The sequence below is a fragment of the Bathycoccus prasinos genome (assembly GCF_002220235.1).
Source record: "Bathycoccus prasinos genomic : Chromosome_16".
In the NCBI taxonomy this organism is placed as follows: Eukaryota; Viridiplantae; Chlorophyta; class Mamiellophyceae; order Mamiellales; family Bathycoccaceae; genus Bathycoccus; species Bathycoccus prasinos.
In genome coordinates this window covers 413,302-429,531 of record NC_023993.1, presented here as the reverse complement: position 1 = coordinate 429,531, position 16,230 = coordinate 413,302, and the positions used below count along the sequence as shown (strand labels likewise).

Below are 16,230 nucleotides of genomic sequence, written 5' to 3'. Positions count from 1 at the left end.
ACCAACAGCGCGCAAACGAGTTTTAGACGGAGAACGACGAAACCGAGAGATTCTTCTCTCGTCGTATGCCTCGCAAAAGCGAGTGGTTCGGATGGTTCAGACGCCACGTCAGAAAAGAGAGAAGAGTCGTCCTCCTCTTCGTCGTCGTCGTATCAAATGAATGAAAAATTCTCGAACGAAACGAAACTTCGATCGGAAGCGCAAGCACCGTTTCGAGTGGCGCGACAGTTTTTGTACGCCTCGTGCGCACTGAGCGCGACGATTGGGTTTGGTATCGCGACTATTCAGTTGTTGACCGGTCTCGCCGGCGCGCCGAACTCGCCGCCGTTTGATCAATCGGTGTCGAACGTCGGCATCGACGGCGCGTGCGCGGCGTTGTTTGTATTTTTGTGGAAGAAGGACGAAGAGGCGAAGCAGAAGCAAATGAGCAGAATCGGGAGAGAGGAACGTTTGGGTGGGTTGAAAGTAGAGCTGACGACGGGGAAAATCGTGCGCATGCAAAGTTTGAGAGGCTTTTCGAGAGTCGTTTTATTCGCCGGGGATTTGGAGTATTTGGAGAAGTCGTTGGAAGTCGCCGAGGAGTACAAAGACGAATTGATTAAAAAAGGCGTTTTTCTAGTACCCGTGGCTATGGACGACGAAGCGGCGACAAAGTTAAACAAACCAGACAACGCGAAGAAAGATGAGCGAAGATTCCGAGGTTCCGCGGTGAACGTCTCCCAAAAAGACGGGTGGAGAGATTGGATTTTGGAACAGAAGAAGATGGCAAAACTAGGCGACGACGTCGGCGTATACGTCGGTTTGAGGATGGACGGGAGAGTGAGAGCGAGTGGTAAAGGCGTGGCACCGTTCGATAGGTTCGCTGCAGAACTACCGCCGACGGATGGTGGGTGGGGCGGCATGATGGACGGCTTCGACGGGAAAGTTGGCGTAGACAATTAATAATTTGTATAATATTTTATTACCGGTCATTCATCTCGCGAAACTTGACTTTAGAACTTCGTTCAAACGTCGGACCTCGGTTGTTATTGAACAGTTTAATGAACCCTCTCGTATCGTTTCGAAACGTTAACACGTCTACGTCCCAGACCGAAGTAGGACTTTTAAACGAGTCTACGCCGCGCTGTAAAGAAATCAACTCGCCGGCTTTCTGATCGCCTCGCAAGTAATATCGGAACGCGGCGTTCGCGAGCGCTAAATCGAACGCTCGAACACCCCCGATATCCTCTTGAATGTTGAGTAAATTGCACTCGGACATGACAACTGGGAAGTGACAATGCGTGGCGAACCGTATTTCCACCAATAAAGCTTCCAGCTTCTCTGCTTCGAAATAAAAAGCTCTAGAGCTACTTAAGCCGCCCATCCCGTCCGCCGAGCCGGTTACGATGACGTTCGGGTTGTTATGTAAGCCAGAGGAATAGAGGTTCCATAACTCTAAACCAACTTTTCTCGCAGCGCCTGGTCTTTCGCCAATAGTTGGCGCGAGCAAGAAAGAAATTCTCAAATTCATTTGATTCCGACTCTTTAAAATACTTCCTGAATACGCGGCAATAGCGCCTCCGACGCTGAAACCAATCAAAGCCGCGCTTTCGACGTCAACTCTGCTGTATAAAGTATACACTCGCGTTCGGTAATTCCTTCGAACGGTATCCAAAGCTGACTCGCCTGGAACGTAATTATTGTTATTGTCGTTCTTTTTCTTACTCTCACTGCCGAAAAACTCGTTCGTCAAGTACGTAAAACTCGCCACCGTGAAATTCAAATATCTCTTCGCAACCTCTTCCAAAGACACGCCGTTTGCTTGCGAATCAAGGTTGGGCATAATAGCACCCAAAACTTCGTTCGAAGAACCTCGTTCGCCGATAGATGACGGCACAACAACGGCATATCCGTGAGACGTTAAAAAATTAATCAAAGATGGCTGCATAATCTCCGTCCATCGGCGAAACGTGAAACCGTGAATCGGAGTGCACAGATAGACGAGCGGAAACTTCGTCCGTACAGATTCCGGCGCGCCTCGCGGGAAGAAGAGTTGCACGACGCCTGATTCCCTGTGATAACTATCAAATCCACTGTTGGTCGATGCTTGACCAACGGACGATTTCGGAATGGAAATATCCTCCCTCGTGTTTCCAAAATACGAGCCTCGTTCGCCGTATTCGAACAGAGCTTTGAACTCTTCTCCGTTAGCGCGAGCATTCTTGGCGACCATTACGACGCCCAGTAGCACTACAATTCCAAGTAACAGTTTGTACCGTCTTTGTTTCGCGCCTGATGGTGAGAATAATAACACCATCATCCTAATTACGATGATGTGCTGCTAATTATCGTAGAAGATTTGATCTTCCTTCTTCATTTCGCGTTTTTTCTTATTGTCTCGTAAAATCGAACTCGCTTTCCGATACCGCCAAATCACCGAAAAGAAATCAAAAACGCCAAAGTCCGGCCACAGAGCGTCCACGAAAACAATCAACGCGTTTTCCAATCGAGTGGTCATAAAATCCGACAGTCTGTTCGTGCCCGACGTTCGAACGACCAAATCCACGTCGGGGAGGATAACCGCTTCCAATTTATTTTTCTCGTTTTTTTTACTTCGCCTCCTCCTCGTTTTACCGCCATCGACGCCGTCAATTCTACCGTTACTCTTACTACTACTATTACTATTACTACCATTCTTACCACCCCCCTCGCTACAACGACTACTATTACCTCTATCGTACCTATTCTCGCTACCATTACCACCGTAATAAAAACGTCTCTTTATGCTCTCCTCTCCGCTCCTCCTCCCAACCTCGTCTTCTTCTTCCTCTTCGTCTTCTTCTTCCGTCGCCGCCCACGCGGCGCTCCCAAACTCCTCCGCGCCGCTATACGCCAAACAAATATTCAACACGACAGTCTTCTCTTTTTCACCTCCTCTTCTACCTCCTGTTTCTTCTTTTTCATCTCTCCAACTCGTCCTCCTCGTTTCCTCCATAGCGTACACGCACGCCTGTCGAACCTCCTCGCTCAGAGCGTCCAACCTCCCCGAGATTACAATCCTCGCGTTCGCGTTCCTCACCGCGTCGCTTCGTGCCAGTTTCGGTAACTCTTCGATGCATAAGGACATTAATCCGTCCACTTCTCGTTCGTCTCGGTTGAAGTTTTCCAAAGAAAACGCGTAGACGGATATCGTTTCAATCTGAGGGAGTTTCAAGGACCACCTGAGGACGTTTTGTAAGGTTTTGGCACCTCTTTCGTGCCCTTTCTCTTTTGAACTCTTACTCTCGTTTTCTATGACGTCTTTGTCTTCCCCTTTATTAATTCCTTTTTCAAGTCGTTTGAGTTGTTGTTCTTTCTCCCACCGGCGGTTGCCATCCATCACGAACGCGATGTGTTTGGGAATAACGCGATGATGCCTTTTTCTCTCATCATCATCCGTTTTCGCATTCTCATCATCGTCAAAAGAAGAAGACCAAGAATGAAAAGAATACATCCAGGATAAAAGAGTGAGCGCTCTTAGGAGTAGAAATTCCAGCATCGCTGTTATCAAAATCATCATCGGAGAAAAGAATAAGTGGAGGAGGAGGAAGAAGAAGAGAGAGAGAGAGAGGAGGAGAGCGTTGACCTTTTGTGATGTTTGTTTTTGAAGCACTTCGAGGAGTAAAAAAATTCCCCTAAAATGTATGCACCCTACCCTAAATGTGAGCACCCTAAACACCCATTGTAGGGGTAGGGGAATATTTTGAAATAGTACTGAACGTTTCAAAAACACTTCATCGTTTGGAGAACTTTAACGACGACGAAGAAAGGAAGCGAGAGAGAGCCAGAGAGAGAGAAAGAAAGAGTTGCTCTATCCGCTGTGTGTTGTGTGCTTGCGTGGTGTTTTTGCTCTTCTTTTCTTCGTTTTATTATACTATGAGTAGTTTAGAAAAAAACGATGATGGAAACGAGGAAGAGTTTCACGCGACGATTTCGACGACGATTTCGACAATAGAACAACACGAAAAGGAAGGGAGGAGGATGCAAAATCATCCTTTATATCACGGAACAAACCTCGCACCGAAAGCGTTAATATTCGATTGCGACGGGACTATTTTAGAAACCATGACGTTATTCTTCGTCGCGGATAAACAAACGTGCGAAGAATATGGATTAGAGTTGACGAAGAAACGATTTTACGAACTCGCCGGGGTGCCGATAAAAGAGATTTTTAGAATATTGAGAGACGAGCAAGGGAAAACGGAGGAAGAAATAACGGAAGAAGATTTAGATCGAATGACCTTACGATGTGGCGAATTAGCAGAAGAAATGGGCGCACCGGAGATCATACAGAGCACGGAAACCATCATCATGCACGGGAAGAGGAACGGGGTACCGATGGCGGTGGCGTCGAGCGGGTGCCGCGAAGTCGTTCGAATGCATTTGAAGCAAAGAGGCCTGTTAGATTTATTCGATTGCGTGGTGACGTGCGAAGACGTGGAGCGTGGGAAACCGGCGCCGGATTTGTATTTATTAGCCGCGAAGAAGTTACGCGTAGATCCGAAAGAGTGCACCGCGTACGAGGATGCGTCATTAGGCATCGCCAGCGCCAAGAAAGCCGGAATGGATGTAGTCGACGTGAGACAGTTAGAAGGGTACCCGAATCCCGAGGCGTTGTTGTATGACAATTAATTATTTATTTATTAGCGTGAGTGAACACTTCCTGATGAAGAGTGAATCGATGTCCGCGTCGTCGTTTGATTTTCCTAATTTTCGCTTTGCTTTCTTCTTTATTCTCCACACTTTCGTGGAAAGAAGCGCAGCTCTTCGCTTTACTAAATGTCACTCGCGGCGCTGCGCATTCTCCGTCGCGCAGGAACAACAACAACAAGAACAACAACAGCGAGACGGCGAAGCTCCTTCGTATCGTCATCGATTGCCTGGTCGTCATCTGTTGAGCGCATCCGAAAGAAAGGACTTTTGATGACGACGACGACAACAAGAATTCCCCTAAGGACGAAAGTGAACGCGTTGTCGTCATCATCTACCTCTGATTTAAGAACAACAAACCCACCTTCGACAATTAAATACGGATACGTGGATACCCACGCGCATTTAGAGATGATTTTAGAGAAATTAGACACGAAATACGAACACTGGATAGAGTCTGTTCGGGAGAAAGAATCGGAGCAAATGTACTCGTTAGAGTCGATTTTGACAATCGGATGTAAACCAGAGAATTGGAGGAAAGTTGAACATTTCTTACAGTTTGAAGAAGTGTACGGCGCGTTCGGGGTGCATCCGTTAAATGCGAACGCGTTTGAAGAGAATACTTTTTCCACGACCGTCTCGGATGGTTTAAAAGCTTTGCATAAAAAATACCCGGGAAAGATGAAAGCGATAGGGGAGTGCGGTCTCGATTACTACGTCTGTCAAGATCCGGACGTCGCGAACGCGAAAGAATGGGTCTGTCCTGTCGATTGTCGAGAGCATCAGCAGTTTGTTTTCAAAGAGCAAATTCTGTTGGCGAAGGAGATGAATTTGCCGTTAGTCGTGCACGCGAGAGATGCCGGGGACGGAGACGCGGAATCGGATTGTTTGGATATCATGCGGAAACACTGCGACGCGTCGCAAAAGATTCACGTGCACTGTTTCACCGGAACCACGTCGTTTGCTCAAGAGTTATTACAGTCCTTTCCGAACTTAAAACTTGGCTTTACCGGCGTCTGTACTTTTAAAAACGGTTCGAACGTCCGCGAGGTTGTTCGAATGACCGATTTGAATAGAATACTGCTCGAAACGGACGGACCCTTCATGGCGCCCGTGCCGTTTCGAGGAAAAGTAGCGGAGCCGTCGATGGTACCGCACATTGCTGAAATCATCGCGACGGTTAAGAAAAGTACCGTAGAAGACGTGTTTGAGGTGTGCAGAGAGAACACGAGGGAGGTATACGGGATTTAGAATTGTATTCGTAATAATTTATTTGTGTTGCTATATTTTTGTGTTATTTTCTCAAGTTTTTGTTGTTAACTCGTCCAATTACACGTCACTTTATCTTCTGCAGACTCTCGAGGAGATGTCCACCACCACTCCAGAAACGAGAACTTCGTTCGGGACGAAACGACGAAACGCGCTAATCGCCGCAAAAGACGAGATGAATAAACCGCCGCTTCCTCGATTAACCGTGACCATGAACGCCCCTTTGTGCATACGGGCGAGATTTCAATCCTTCCTTTCAGGAAAATCCAAACAACCGGATTACGACGCGCGAGATTGGTTACGAACGGTCGTCTTCGCGCCGAGAAACATACGAGGGTTCGAGAATATCCGCAACCCGTGGTTGTGCGTCCAATTCGTGACCATTTTGTGGGTGCTGTTTACGAAAATCATCGAACCGAAACCGTTGAAAACGTTTAGCGAACAGTTGAGTAAAGTCGAGTCGGTGTATTTGATTATGTTCTCGACGCTGGGATTTTTAATCGTGTTTCGACTGACGAGAGCGGCGGTGAGATTTTGGGACTGCAGGCAAGCGTGGGGGAACATGGTTATTTACAGTCGGTGCGTAGCGGACGCGCTGATGGTTCGCGCGGAGGAAGTTCAAATGGATTGCAACAAGAGCGAGGAGGTGACTCGCGAAATCGTTGCGGCGTGCGACGATTGCGTGGCGTGGTGCGCGGCGTTCGCGGTGAGTTCGAAGCAGTTTTTACGAGGGATTGACGCGTTACCCAAGGAAGAGTTGCTTGGCGTTTTGTCTGAAGAAGACGTGAACAAGTTGCAAAAATCGCCGCATCAGCCGATGTTTTGTTACTCGATGATGCGCAGGTGTTCGAGTAGGATTTACGTGACGTATAGACATTCCCAGAAGAGCGAGATGAGGGAGATGCACGAAACTATACGAGACGAAAGTGGAAGAAGCGAGTTGAGCAAATACTTACAAGGTTTAATCACGCAAGAAGGCGCGTTAGAACGTCTCCGAGCGACAAAGTTGCCGCAAATTTACGTCGCGCATTTGAGAACGTTTTTGATTTTGTATTGCTTTTCGATTCCGTTCGTATACGCGATGAATTGGGGTTGGGCGACAATACCAGCGACTGCGATTGCCACGTTCGCGTTGATGGGCGTGGAAGGTGCGGCCATGGAATGCGAAATCCCTTTCGATGCGAACAGGGCGAACCATTTGCGCATGGATCAGTATTGCGAAACGATTGTGAATTCGTGCGCGTTGTTGGCGCAATGGGGCGGCGAAGAACAAGCGAAGAAAGAATTAAACGGCGGGAGAAGGGAAACGATCACCGAAGAAAGCATAGACGAAGAGTGCGAGCGAATGACTGTGGTGGCAGCAAACGAAGGAGACAATGGTGGCGTCGATCAATCGAAAGACACGACCTCAACGAGTCTCTACGAAACGACGCGAGAGGAGATGAACAGAAGATTGAGCATAAGCAAAGAACACGTCACCTTGGACGTTTTGAATACTAACGCGACGCCGACAGAGTTTACCCCAGCCGGCGCCGCTTTCGGTATAGAACGGACGGGGAGCGCTATGAGCGGCATCTCACTAACGCCTCAAAACGAGCTCACTTCACAGAGTTTAGAAAACATCGCGGAGACGCTTAAAACCGGTTGATGTGTAAGAGATGTGTTTGAACGTTGTTATATAATTCTAGGCCACAAATTGTAGGTAGCACAGACGCTGTATGATATAATGCTACTCTTAGTTACATAAATAGCTTCCTTCAATGTTTCCCTTTCTGGACGAATCCCCCGTACACCGTTTCGATCGAGTTTTCGTCGATGCTATAAAACACGCCCTTCTTTTCGTGTTCGTATTTCTTCAACTCGAACGCGATGACTCCACAATTGACGATTTTCTTCGATTTCGCGTCGTGTTTGCTCGCGCTCGGCAAAAAGAGTTTGAAAAACTCTTTGAAATATATAGAATGGCCGGTGGCGATGATCGCTTCGCACTCTTTCGGAACCGCGCTCGGACTCGTCGCCCAATGCGCAAATCTCAAACAATCCGTCGCGCCACGCCTCCCAATCCCCTTATTCCCGGCGTTCGACTCCACGTCAAACTTCACCGTTTCCTCTACGATCGTATTCAACGTCCCTTTATCCTTCGCCACGTTCGTAATTCCAGTGTACGGTACCGCGTCAAACGCCTCTCCCGCCAACGCGAACGCGTCCACGTTCCTCGCCATCTCTTGCAAAGCGTCGTTCACGAACAACTTTTCCTTCGTGCGTTCAAACCTATCCATAAACGCAATCGCCGCGGTATGTGCCGCGCGTCTTAAATTTGACGTCACGATGATTGATTTCTTGCTCAACTTCTCTCCCTTCGCCGCGTCCGCTCTCAACACGTCCACGTGTTTCGATCGCAGCGCCGCGACCTCCGCGTCTGTTAAAAACGGATCGTTCACTTTGTTCAAAAACTTCCTCAACTCCTCCACTTGCTCTAAACCGCGATCGCTCAAAGGCGCGTCCACGAAGAACGAGTTTCGCGCGTTAAACAAACACATCAATTCCATGACTAAACCTCTCGCCAAACGCAAAGGAAAACTGACTCCAAAACCTCTGTTGAAGACGTAATTCCACTGACTTTCCCCGTGCCTGAGGAAATAAATAGTTCTCGTCCCTTTCAACGTTGATTGCGATTTGATCGTCTCCTCGTCAAAATCCATCTCTTTCTGTAAAGCTTTCAGCCCTTTCTTCTCGTTGGAAAGGACTAAGTGCGAAACCGCGAGCACATATAAACGCGTTTTTCTTATAAGATTTTTCCCGAATTGGATTGGATTTACTCTTAAAGAGACGAACAGGAACCCCAACCCGACGACGACGAAAACCTTCACCTTTTGCTCCTCTGCGTCGTCGTCGTGGAAGAACCTTTTCACTTGGTCGTGGACCGCTGAAAACATGACGAGATGTGCTCTATAAGAGAGAGAATAAATAGAGAATATTCGAGTGTCTAAAAGTGACCAATTTTTCTTCATAAAACTCTTGCGATATCACACAAAAACACACTTAACCTACGACGACGAGAAAGAGAGAGAGAGAGTTGACTATAAAGAAGAAGAAGAGCAAAAGATGCATCCTCATGCGATGGTCCCTAAAAGTAAAGAAAAAGGAATCCGAGTGCGGCGATCGTCGATGGAGAAAACTATCTTTTGCGTCTTGATTGTGATTGTGATTTGGAGAGGGATCGCGGTGTCTGGATTGTTCTCCGATTCTGATTCTTCTTCTTCGATGATGATGGGTCGTCAAAACGAGAACGATGATTTCGAAATCGGTTTAGGAGGAGGATTTAAAAGGAGTAACAACGAGGACGAGGAAACCGAGGATTACGGCGGCGATGGTGCCGAGGAGAAGAAGGTTTCTGATGACATCAGTGGTGGGAGTAGTAGTAGTAAGAGTAAGAGTAATAGTAATAGCGGTAGTAAAAGGAGTAGCGAGAGCAATAGCGAGAGTAACCCAACGAGAGGAGGAGGAGGAGGAGGAAGAGGAGGAGGAAAAAGTGGTGGCACGAGTAGCAGAAGTAACGAGAAACGAGCGAGCGGGGGTACCGCGGCGAGGAGCAACAGTCGAACGCAAAAGATGGAAGACGACATCTTCGAGACGCTGCGAGACGATTCGCAGCCGCTCGTCACGCACAAGAGGTTATTTATAGTGAATAAACCGGTCAATCCTGAGGACCCGAAAGATTCTCGGACGAAGCCGGTTTTGCAACACTGGTTGGAATCAACGACAGGCGATACGAACGAGACGTTGATTTATCACTTTCCGAGAAGTTTGTTCGAACAGTTGCCGTTGGACGAGCCAAAGTTCGAGTTTAAAACCTGTGCGGTGGTTGGAAATTCCGGAGTAACTTTGTTGAAAGAATACGGGGAGGAAATCGATAACCACGACGCGGTCATACGGATTAACATGGCGCCTATTCGCGGGTTTGAGAAGTACGTCGGGAAACGCACGACCTTCGACGTGGTGAATTCGCACAACGTGAGAGAGATTTTACAAGGCGTGCGCAGATGGCGTCCGGCGAACGAAGGCGAAACTAAACTGGTCTTGTTTGAAACCGCCAGTCATTTTGCGAGATATCACCTCTGTCAACCGCTTTTGAAGAAATACGGCGCGGAAAATGCGATTTTACTCAACCCGTTGTTCTCCAATCGAGCGCATTCGCTCTGGATCAAACTGAAAGAACTTTTGGAAAAGACGAAAAACAGTCAATACAACCGCAAACCAATGAGTGGGTTCTTTGCCGTTTTATACGCGTTGCAAATGTGCGAAAAAGTCGATCTCTACGGTTTCGACGCCTACACGTCCAGGAAAAAATCCTACCGATACCACTATTTCGACAACGTCCAAGGCTTCACGGACGTCCACTCGTTCGATTTAGCCATCGAAGTGTTCAAGTTTATCGCCAAGAAAGGCACTAAAGGCGGGTTGACCATTAACGTTTAATTTTTAAAATTCTACTTTATCTTACTGCTTCTTCTTAAATCATCATCATCCGATTATTATATACTACGCGTCGTATCGTCCTCTTTTCGACTCGACTTTAGAGAGACAAAGGGTCTTCAAGGGGTCGGTCTTAAACCCTAATCATCATTAAAAATTCCTAGAAAAATTCAAAAAAAGCAGCCTCACAACGCGCAGATATATAAGCGCACTCAACATCGTTTACTCTTAGTAAGAGAGTCCACCAATATCCGTTTGATTTATTAAACTCTCTCTCAATCTAACTATTAATACGCGCTCTTTTACGCGCAACGTATTATTATTATCATCATCATCATCTAGAGAGAGCGAGAAGAAAAAATCTCCAAAAATCCATCCCCGGGAATTTCAAAAATCGAGACGACAGATACGACTCATTAGAGATATATCGCCCCATCATGTTCAACGATTACTACTCCGTCTCGCAATTCCTCGCGGAATCTGAACCGGTGCAATTCGAAACAAGCAAACCGTTTTGCAATTTAGGTCAAGAGTTTGACCCGTCGTGCCCGTTCGACGATTTGCCCGAGGACAAGAAAATAACGATACCATTTTGGATGTGCAAAGAGTTTACAATGAAATGTTTCGGGATACCGTTGAAGACGGTGGCGAGGACATTCCCGGAAAACACGCACGTCTGGTCGAGAATTAACGCGGAGCCGAAGATTGTGAACTTATCGGAGGAATATTCGGATATGTTCTTCGAGTTGGCGTCGATGTATGGGAAGTTGTTGATGGAAACGTTCGACCCCGATTTTAAGGAGGACGACGACGAGGAGGACAGCGATAGTGAAGATGACCACGAAGATTACGAAGCGGGGAAGGCGTTGGTGCAGAAAGCGAAAGAGGCGTTTAAGAGCAGATTTAGTAAGATGATCATAGAAAGTCACACGGTTGGATCGAAAGAGCCGAGCTTCAAGGAGGAATATTTGACGAGGATGGAACGAGAGTTGTTTCGCATCGGCAGAGAGAGCTGCGAGGAGTTCACGAGATGGAAGTACCAAACGAGCGAACGCATGGAGGCGTGTACTGTGGTGCTGCAAGCGAGGAAAAGGAGTCAAATGAAGAGGAAAGTAGAGATGGGGGGAGGAAGAAACGGTTCCAACGGAGGCGTGTTGAGACCAAGGAACTTTTAAAAAAAAGTACGAGTATTAGTATTAGAGAGAGAGAGAGAGACAATTTTAATGTTATAAATAAGACGACGAATTTCTTCGTCGCTGATATATACAACGTGCGTGTAATTTTTCAACTACACTTCATATATATTTAAGTAAGTGACCACACACAGAATGTGGAAGGAAACAACTGAATACGCATCATCACGCATCCATCATTTTTTGAGTCCGCGAAAAAACAACATTCGCAAACTCTCGCACGAACGATTGCACGCGTTGAAGCTCTTGTTTCATCTCCTCTTGACTCGGACCAAAGCGATGAATGAACCGTAAAGATTGCACGATCAACGCGAAGATGACCAAGGAGAACAAGATCAAGCCGGCAATCCAGAAAAATTTATCGTAGGCTAACTTGGCGCCGAACGAGACGCCGCGGAGGAAACTTTGCGCTCGGTAAAGGAAACGTCGCAGTTTGGCCACGGCTCGTATGCGTGTGACGCTCCTATGCATGCGATTGTTCACGTTATTGGTCGTGAGATAGAAGAAGTTGCTGTTCGTCGCCGTCAAGTCGTGACAGAATGGGTCAAACATGTGGAAAAACTCGTTCTCGTCGAGGTTATGTTTCAACGCCTTTGCCAACGCTCGTAAATTCAGGACGCGTTTTCGTTGCGCCTTTCGATCGTTTTTTCTCTTGACTTTTAGCAACACGTCTCGAAGCGTGAGAGCTAATTTATGCGCGCCGAATGAATCGAGCTCTTCGTCCGTGAAAACAATGCGGACGCCCGAGACTGTCGGAATGCTCGTATTTTTTGCGTCTTCGGCGTCGTTCTTCGTACCATCGGCATCGCCACCGTTTTGTTGTTGCCGTTCTTCTTCTTTTTCTTCCTTTGAATACTCGTAGACGATACTCAAACACGTTTCGATTAAAATTCTCAATTTCCTTCTGTTCGCGCTGTCTTTGCCAATCTCTTCTTTTCTTATCGTCGCCGCCGAGATCGTTTCTCTCTCTTTCGAAAGCACCTCGCCAATCTTCTTCATCAGTCTTTTTTCTTTCACGCATTCCCAATTCATCCACTCCATTGGCGCGTACCCCAAAACGCGAACGATTGAAACTGAAATCAGTTTCGAAAACAACGCAAAGCGCGTCTTGGCGTCTCCGGTGCTCAACATCGACGGTCTGATTTCCAAAGCCGCGCCGGCAGATGGGATCGGATTGACGCATCGAACGAACCACCACAAAAGAGTGCTCGCAAACTGCTCCGGACGCGACCGAACTTCCTCGAAGGATGGTCTTTGCATGTTGTTCATCCCTCCTCCTCCTCTGCTTTTGAAACGCGTGAGCAATTGTTGGCGACGGAAGGAACTCGCGTTGCCGCCGTCGAACGCGAGGTCGTAATCTCTTTCGTTGTTGATCTCGTTGAGACGTTCGAGTTCTCCGTTATCTTCTAAAGACGATTTCCATCGAAAGACGACGTCTTTCAGCGGTAAGTTTCTCTCGCGCTCGTCTTCTGCGCTTTCATCAAGCGCGTGTGGTCTTTTACTTTTCATTGTTCCTTTCCTCGTTCGTCGGTGGCCCTTCTCCATTCCTGAAACGCAATCGTCGTGCGCGAAGCACGCGTGCGAGCCGAAGTATCCGCTCTTCTCCGCGAGCGTCGCCCACGCATAAAATGTCGCCTCGGCTTCGTCTACAGAGAGCAGCAACGAAGCTTTCGCTTCATCGGCGCTTCCAGCGAGGCGTTCAGTTAATGACGACCAAGGCGCGTCTATGCGTTCCGTGTAATCGCAAATCGGAAACGCTTCTTCTCTCATGTTCTCTTCTTCTTCAGTTCCTTCTTCTTCTTCTTCTTCCGATACTACTTCTCCTCCCGCGTATCCTCCGAATTCTCCGTTTTCTCCTCCTCCTTCGTTATTGTTGTTATTATTTCTATTATTCACGCTCGACTTCTGTATGACGACAACTTTCTCTGAATCCGCGCGTATGCGAATCAAGAACCTCCCGTCGACGGTTTCACTCGCGGCGATAATTCGAGCGATAATTCCGTGTCTCGCGATGGTATTCCTTTTACGATGGTATTCTAAACTCGTAGTGTTACTTATATCGTAACGTAAACTCCTCTTTACCGATCCATCGTACGTCCTCGCGCACATCACAAACGACGGATTATAATGTTGCGTCAGCACCGTTTGCACCATCAAACGTAATTTCGGTTCGAAGACGTTCAACATCAGCTCCGTCCCGGGCACGACCGCGTCCAAGACGAACAGCGGTAACCGCTTCCACTTCTCTCCTTTTTCTTCTTCTTCTTTGTCTTCTTCTTCATTCTCGCCGCCGCCGCGTACGACTCCTCCTCCCTCCTCCTCCTCGCCGCTCGAAACTCGAGTTTCGCTTTTGCTTTTACTTCTTCTCCTCATTTTCTTCTTCTTATCATTCATTCTCTTCGTTAAAAACTCCACCGCGTTCTCGACGACTTTGTTCACCCGCATCTCCTCGTTAAAGTCGAATATAAACTGACTTTTCCTACAGGTTGGACAGCACGGATTCTTCGCCATCCATCGCATTAAACTCGTTTTCGAAAACGTGTGTCCGCAACGCAACGTCACCGGCTGTTCGAATATCTCCTGCGTGATTGGACAGTGGAACAAGCCGGGGATTTCGCCGCTCAAGAGAATATCTTCTTCCAGAAGGAGTTTCTTTTCATCATCATCATCATCATCATCGTCATCATTCTCTTCTTCGTTTACTTCCAACGCTTCCCTGCGCGCTTTTCCTTCCTCCTTCTCTTCTTTCCTCCTCTTTAATAACTTCTTTGCAAAAAAGCCACCTTCTTTCTCGCGAGAAGAAGAAGAAGAAGAAGAAGAAGAAGAACGAGAGGAAAGAGAAGGAAGGAAACCCATGTGTGGTAGTAAAGAGTACTCTCGCTTTTTTTTGTATTCTCACTCCTTTTTCCTCTTTCTTTTGGGGGGTTTTTAAGGAAAAAGTTCATCATCATCATCTATCTCGAGAGAGTTCCTTTTTGCTTTTTTGCACGTGCGCGTTCCTCTCTTTCGGACAGAATTTTTGTCACACGTACTCGAGTGACGAAAACGATCAATAATTTGTTGTTCGAGAAAAAAGCGAGAGAGCTGGAGAGAGAGAGAGAGAGAGAGGAAGAGAGAAGCAAAAATTTAATTTTGAACGAAGAGATGCAAAAAAGACCTCATTAATTCGTGCACTCAAAGTCCTCGTTGTTCGTACGCGAGTGCGCTGGCGTATTCTCTTCTTTGATATAAACATAAAAGAAGAAGAAGAAGACGATACGAACGAGAACAAAGAATAGAAAAGTAATGCGAGGAAAGGGCGCGGCGGGGTTCAGATCGAGACGGAAAAGTCGATCGGAAACGCCGTCTCCGCCTCCCTCGCCTTCGTTTTTGACGACGACGAGGACGACGACGACGACGACGAACGAGACGAAAGAAGATGAGGATGATCTTCATTCAAAGGATCGAGTTGAACGACTCGTGGCGTGCGAAATCGCGCGTCGTAAAGAACTGAAGAGGAGAAGAAACGATATGCTGGACCTAAAATGCGTGGAGTGCGGGGCGACGGAAACGCCGCAGTGGAGGAAAGACGAATCCGGCGAGTCCGTGTGTAACGCGTGCGGGGTGAGAAACCTGAGAAGGAGACGGAAAAAGCAACGAGAGATGCAGCGAGCAAAAGACATCCAACAACAAGAGGAAAAGAAAAAAATAAAGAAGGAAAAGAAACGCCTGGTGAAAATGGCCTTGTTCGGAGAGGCATCGACGTCGACGAGTAGTAGCAGTTTTAGCGACGACGAGGATAGCGAAGAGACCGAGTACGGGAAAGAACAACGACGAGAATACTATCAACAGCTGCTTCTTTTGCGGCAGCAGGAACTACAACGAGAACGACATCAACAACAACAACGAGAACGACAACAACAACAACAACAACAACAACAACAACAACAACAACAACAACGCGCGTGGAGGGGGATGCCGCAGTTTCCATCGGTTATCAACGACATCGTCGAGGCGGTTCGATATACTTTTTCTTCGAGTACGAGCAACTGGAAAAACGAGGACCAGCGCGTTCGCGCGGCGGAAAAGTTGGCGAATTCGTTGTGCGAGATGGAGGAGGAGTTTTTACAAGAAGAGGGCGCAAACGACGATATCGCGGCGAAAGCAGCGCAACATCAACAAAGACAAGAAGAAACAGAAGAAGAAGAAGAAGTAGAACATCAACAAAAAACAATCACCGGGAGCGACAATGAAGAAAATGAAAACAACTTCGTATCCAACGCCGTGCCGCCCAATCACATGTTGGGATACAATCACGCCATCCAAGAAATGATGAGGTCAGTTGTAGATCAATCAAATCGCCCGAGACCGTCGTCCTCGGCGAATGACGGAACCGTCGAGGAGGAGGAGGATTTAGAGGAGGACGCCAACAACGACGAGGGCTTTAGGATTCAAAACTTAGTCTCGAACAACTCTCCAAAGGGCCCGTCTGGGAAGGCGGCAAAACCGGATATCATCAATTCCATGGAGAAAGAGCGCATCGTTAAAGCCATTCAACAAAAATATTGGTCGAACAAGGATAAGGATGGTCTTTCGTCAGCACGACAACTTAGTAAAGAAGAGTGAAAAGTCATTGAGAGCCATT

The 16,230-nt window shown here is 47.4% G+C and overlaps 11 protein-coding genes across 11 annotated transcripts; 7 read left to right on the top strand and 4 right to left on the bottom strand.

Annotated features, from left to right (window-relative positions):
- Positions 1-156: 156 nt before the first annotated feature.
- On the top strand, positions 157-942 carry Bathy16g02230 (predicted protein; the record flags this gene model as incomplete). Its single annotated transcript, XM_007508446.1, has 1 exon — positions 157-942. The coding sequence occupies one exon, from the start codon at positions 157-159 to the stop codon at positions 940-942; it is 786 nt and encodes a 261-aa protein (XP_007508508.1).
- Positions 943-1,037: 95 nt separating this feature from the next.
- On the bottom strand, positions 1,038-2,212 carry Bathy16g02220 (predicted protein; the record flags this gene model as incomplete). The annotated part of the gene is made up of 2 exons (XM_007508428.1): positions 1,038-1,049; positions 1,082-2,212. The coding sequence occupies 2 exons, from the start codon at positions 2,210-2,212 to the stop codon at positions 1,038-1,040; spliced, it is 1,143 nt and encodes a 380-aa protein (XP_007508490.1).
- Positions 2,213-2,320: 108 nt separating this feature from the next.
- Bathy16g02210 (undecaprenyl diphosphate synthase) lies at positions 2,321-3,538 on the bottom strand (the record flags this gene model as incomplete). Its single annotated transcript, XM_007508657.1, has 1 exon — positions 2,321-3,538. The coding sequence occupies one exon, from the start codon at positions 3,536-3,538 to the stop codon at positions 2,321-2,323; it is 1,218 nt and encodes a 405-aa protein (XP_007508719.1).
- A 356-nt stretch (positions 3,539-3,894) lies between these two features.
- Bathy16g02200 (HAD-superfamily hydrolase, subfamily IA) lies at positions 3,895-4,650 on the top strand (the record flags this gene model as incomplete). Its single annotated transcript, XM_007508665.1, has 1 exon — positions 3,895-4,650. One exon carries the CDS (start codon positions 3,895-3,897, stop codon positions 4,648-4,650), a length of 756 nt encoding a protein of 251 aa, XP_007508727.1.
- A 291-nt stretch (positions 4,651-4,941) lies between these two features.
- On the top strand, positions 4,942-5,919 carry Bathy16g02190 (hydrolase, TatD family; the record flags this gene model as incomplete). The annotated part of the gene is made up of 1 exon (XM_007508531.1): positions 4,942-5,919. One exon carries the CDS (start codon positions 4,942-4,944, stop codon positions 5,917-5,919), a length of 978 nt encoding a protein of 325 aa, XP_007508593.1.
- A 115-nt stretch (positions 5,920-6,034) lies between these two features.
- On the top strand, positions 6,035-7,585 carry Bathy16g02180 (predicted protein; the record flags this gene model as incomplete). The annotated part of the gene is made up of 1 exon (XM_007508505.1): positions 6,035-7,585. One exon carries the CDS (start codon positions 6,035-6,037, stop codon positions 7,583-7,585), a length of 1,551 nt encoding a protein of 516 aa, XP_007508567.1.
- Positions 7,586-7,694: 109 nt separating this feature from the next.
- Bathy16g02170 (conserved hypothetical protein) lies at positions 7,695-8,948 on the bottom strand (the record flags this gene model as incomplete). Its single annotated transcript, XM_007508607.1, has 1 exon — positions 7,695-8,948. The coding sequence occupies one exon, from the start codon at positions 8,946-8,948 to the stop codon at positions 7,695-7,697; it is 1,254 nt and encodes a 417-aa protein (XP_007508669.1).
- Positions 8,949-9,042: 94 nt separating this feature from the next.
- Bathy16g02160 (predicted protein) lies at positions 9,043-10,416 on the top strand (the record flags this gene model as incomplete). Its single annotated transcript, XM_007508619.1, has 1 exon — positions 9,043-10,416. The coding sequence occupies one exon, from the start codon at positions 9,043-9,045 to the stop codon at positions 10,414-10,416; it is 1,374 nt and encodes a 457-aa protein (XP_007508681.1).
- Positions 10,417-10,850: 434 nt separating this feature from the next.
- On the top strand, positions 10,851-11,588 carry Bathy16g02150 (unknown protein; the record flags this gene model as incomplete). Its single annotated transcript, XM_007508601.1, has 1 exon — positions 10,851-11,588. The coding sequence occupies one exon, from the start codon at positions 10,851-10,853 to the stop codon at positions 11,586-11,588; it is 738 nt and encodes a 245-aa protein (XP_007508663.1).
- Positions 11,589-11,771: 183 nt separating this feature from the next.
- On the bottom strand, positions 11,772-14,462 carry Bathy16g02140 (unknown protein; the record flags this gene model as incomplete). The annotated part of the gene is made up of 1 exon (XM_007508429.1): positions 11,772-14,462. The coding sequence occupies one exon, from the start codon at positions 14,460-14,462 to the stop codon at positions 11,772-11,774; it is 2,691 nt and encodes an 896-aa protein (XP_007508491.1).
- Positions 14,463-14,891: 429 nt separating this feature from the next.
- Positions 14,892-16,211, top strand: Bathy16g02130 (unknown protein; the record flags this gene model as incomplete). Its single annotated transcript, XM_007508588.1, has 1 exon — positions 14,892-16,211. One exon carries the CDS (start codon positions 14,892-14,894, stop codon positions 16,209-16,211), a length of 1,320 nt encoding a protein of 439 aa, XP_007508650.1.
- Positions 16,212-16,230: the final 19 nt, after the last annotated feature.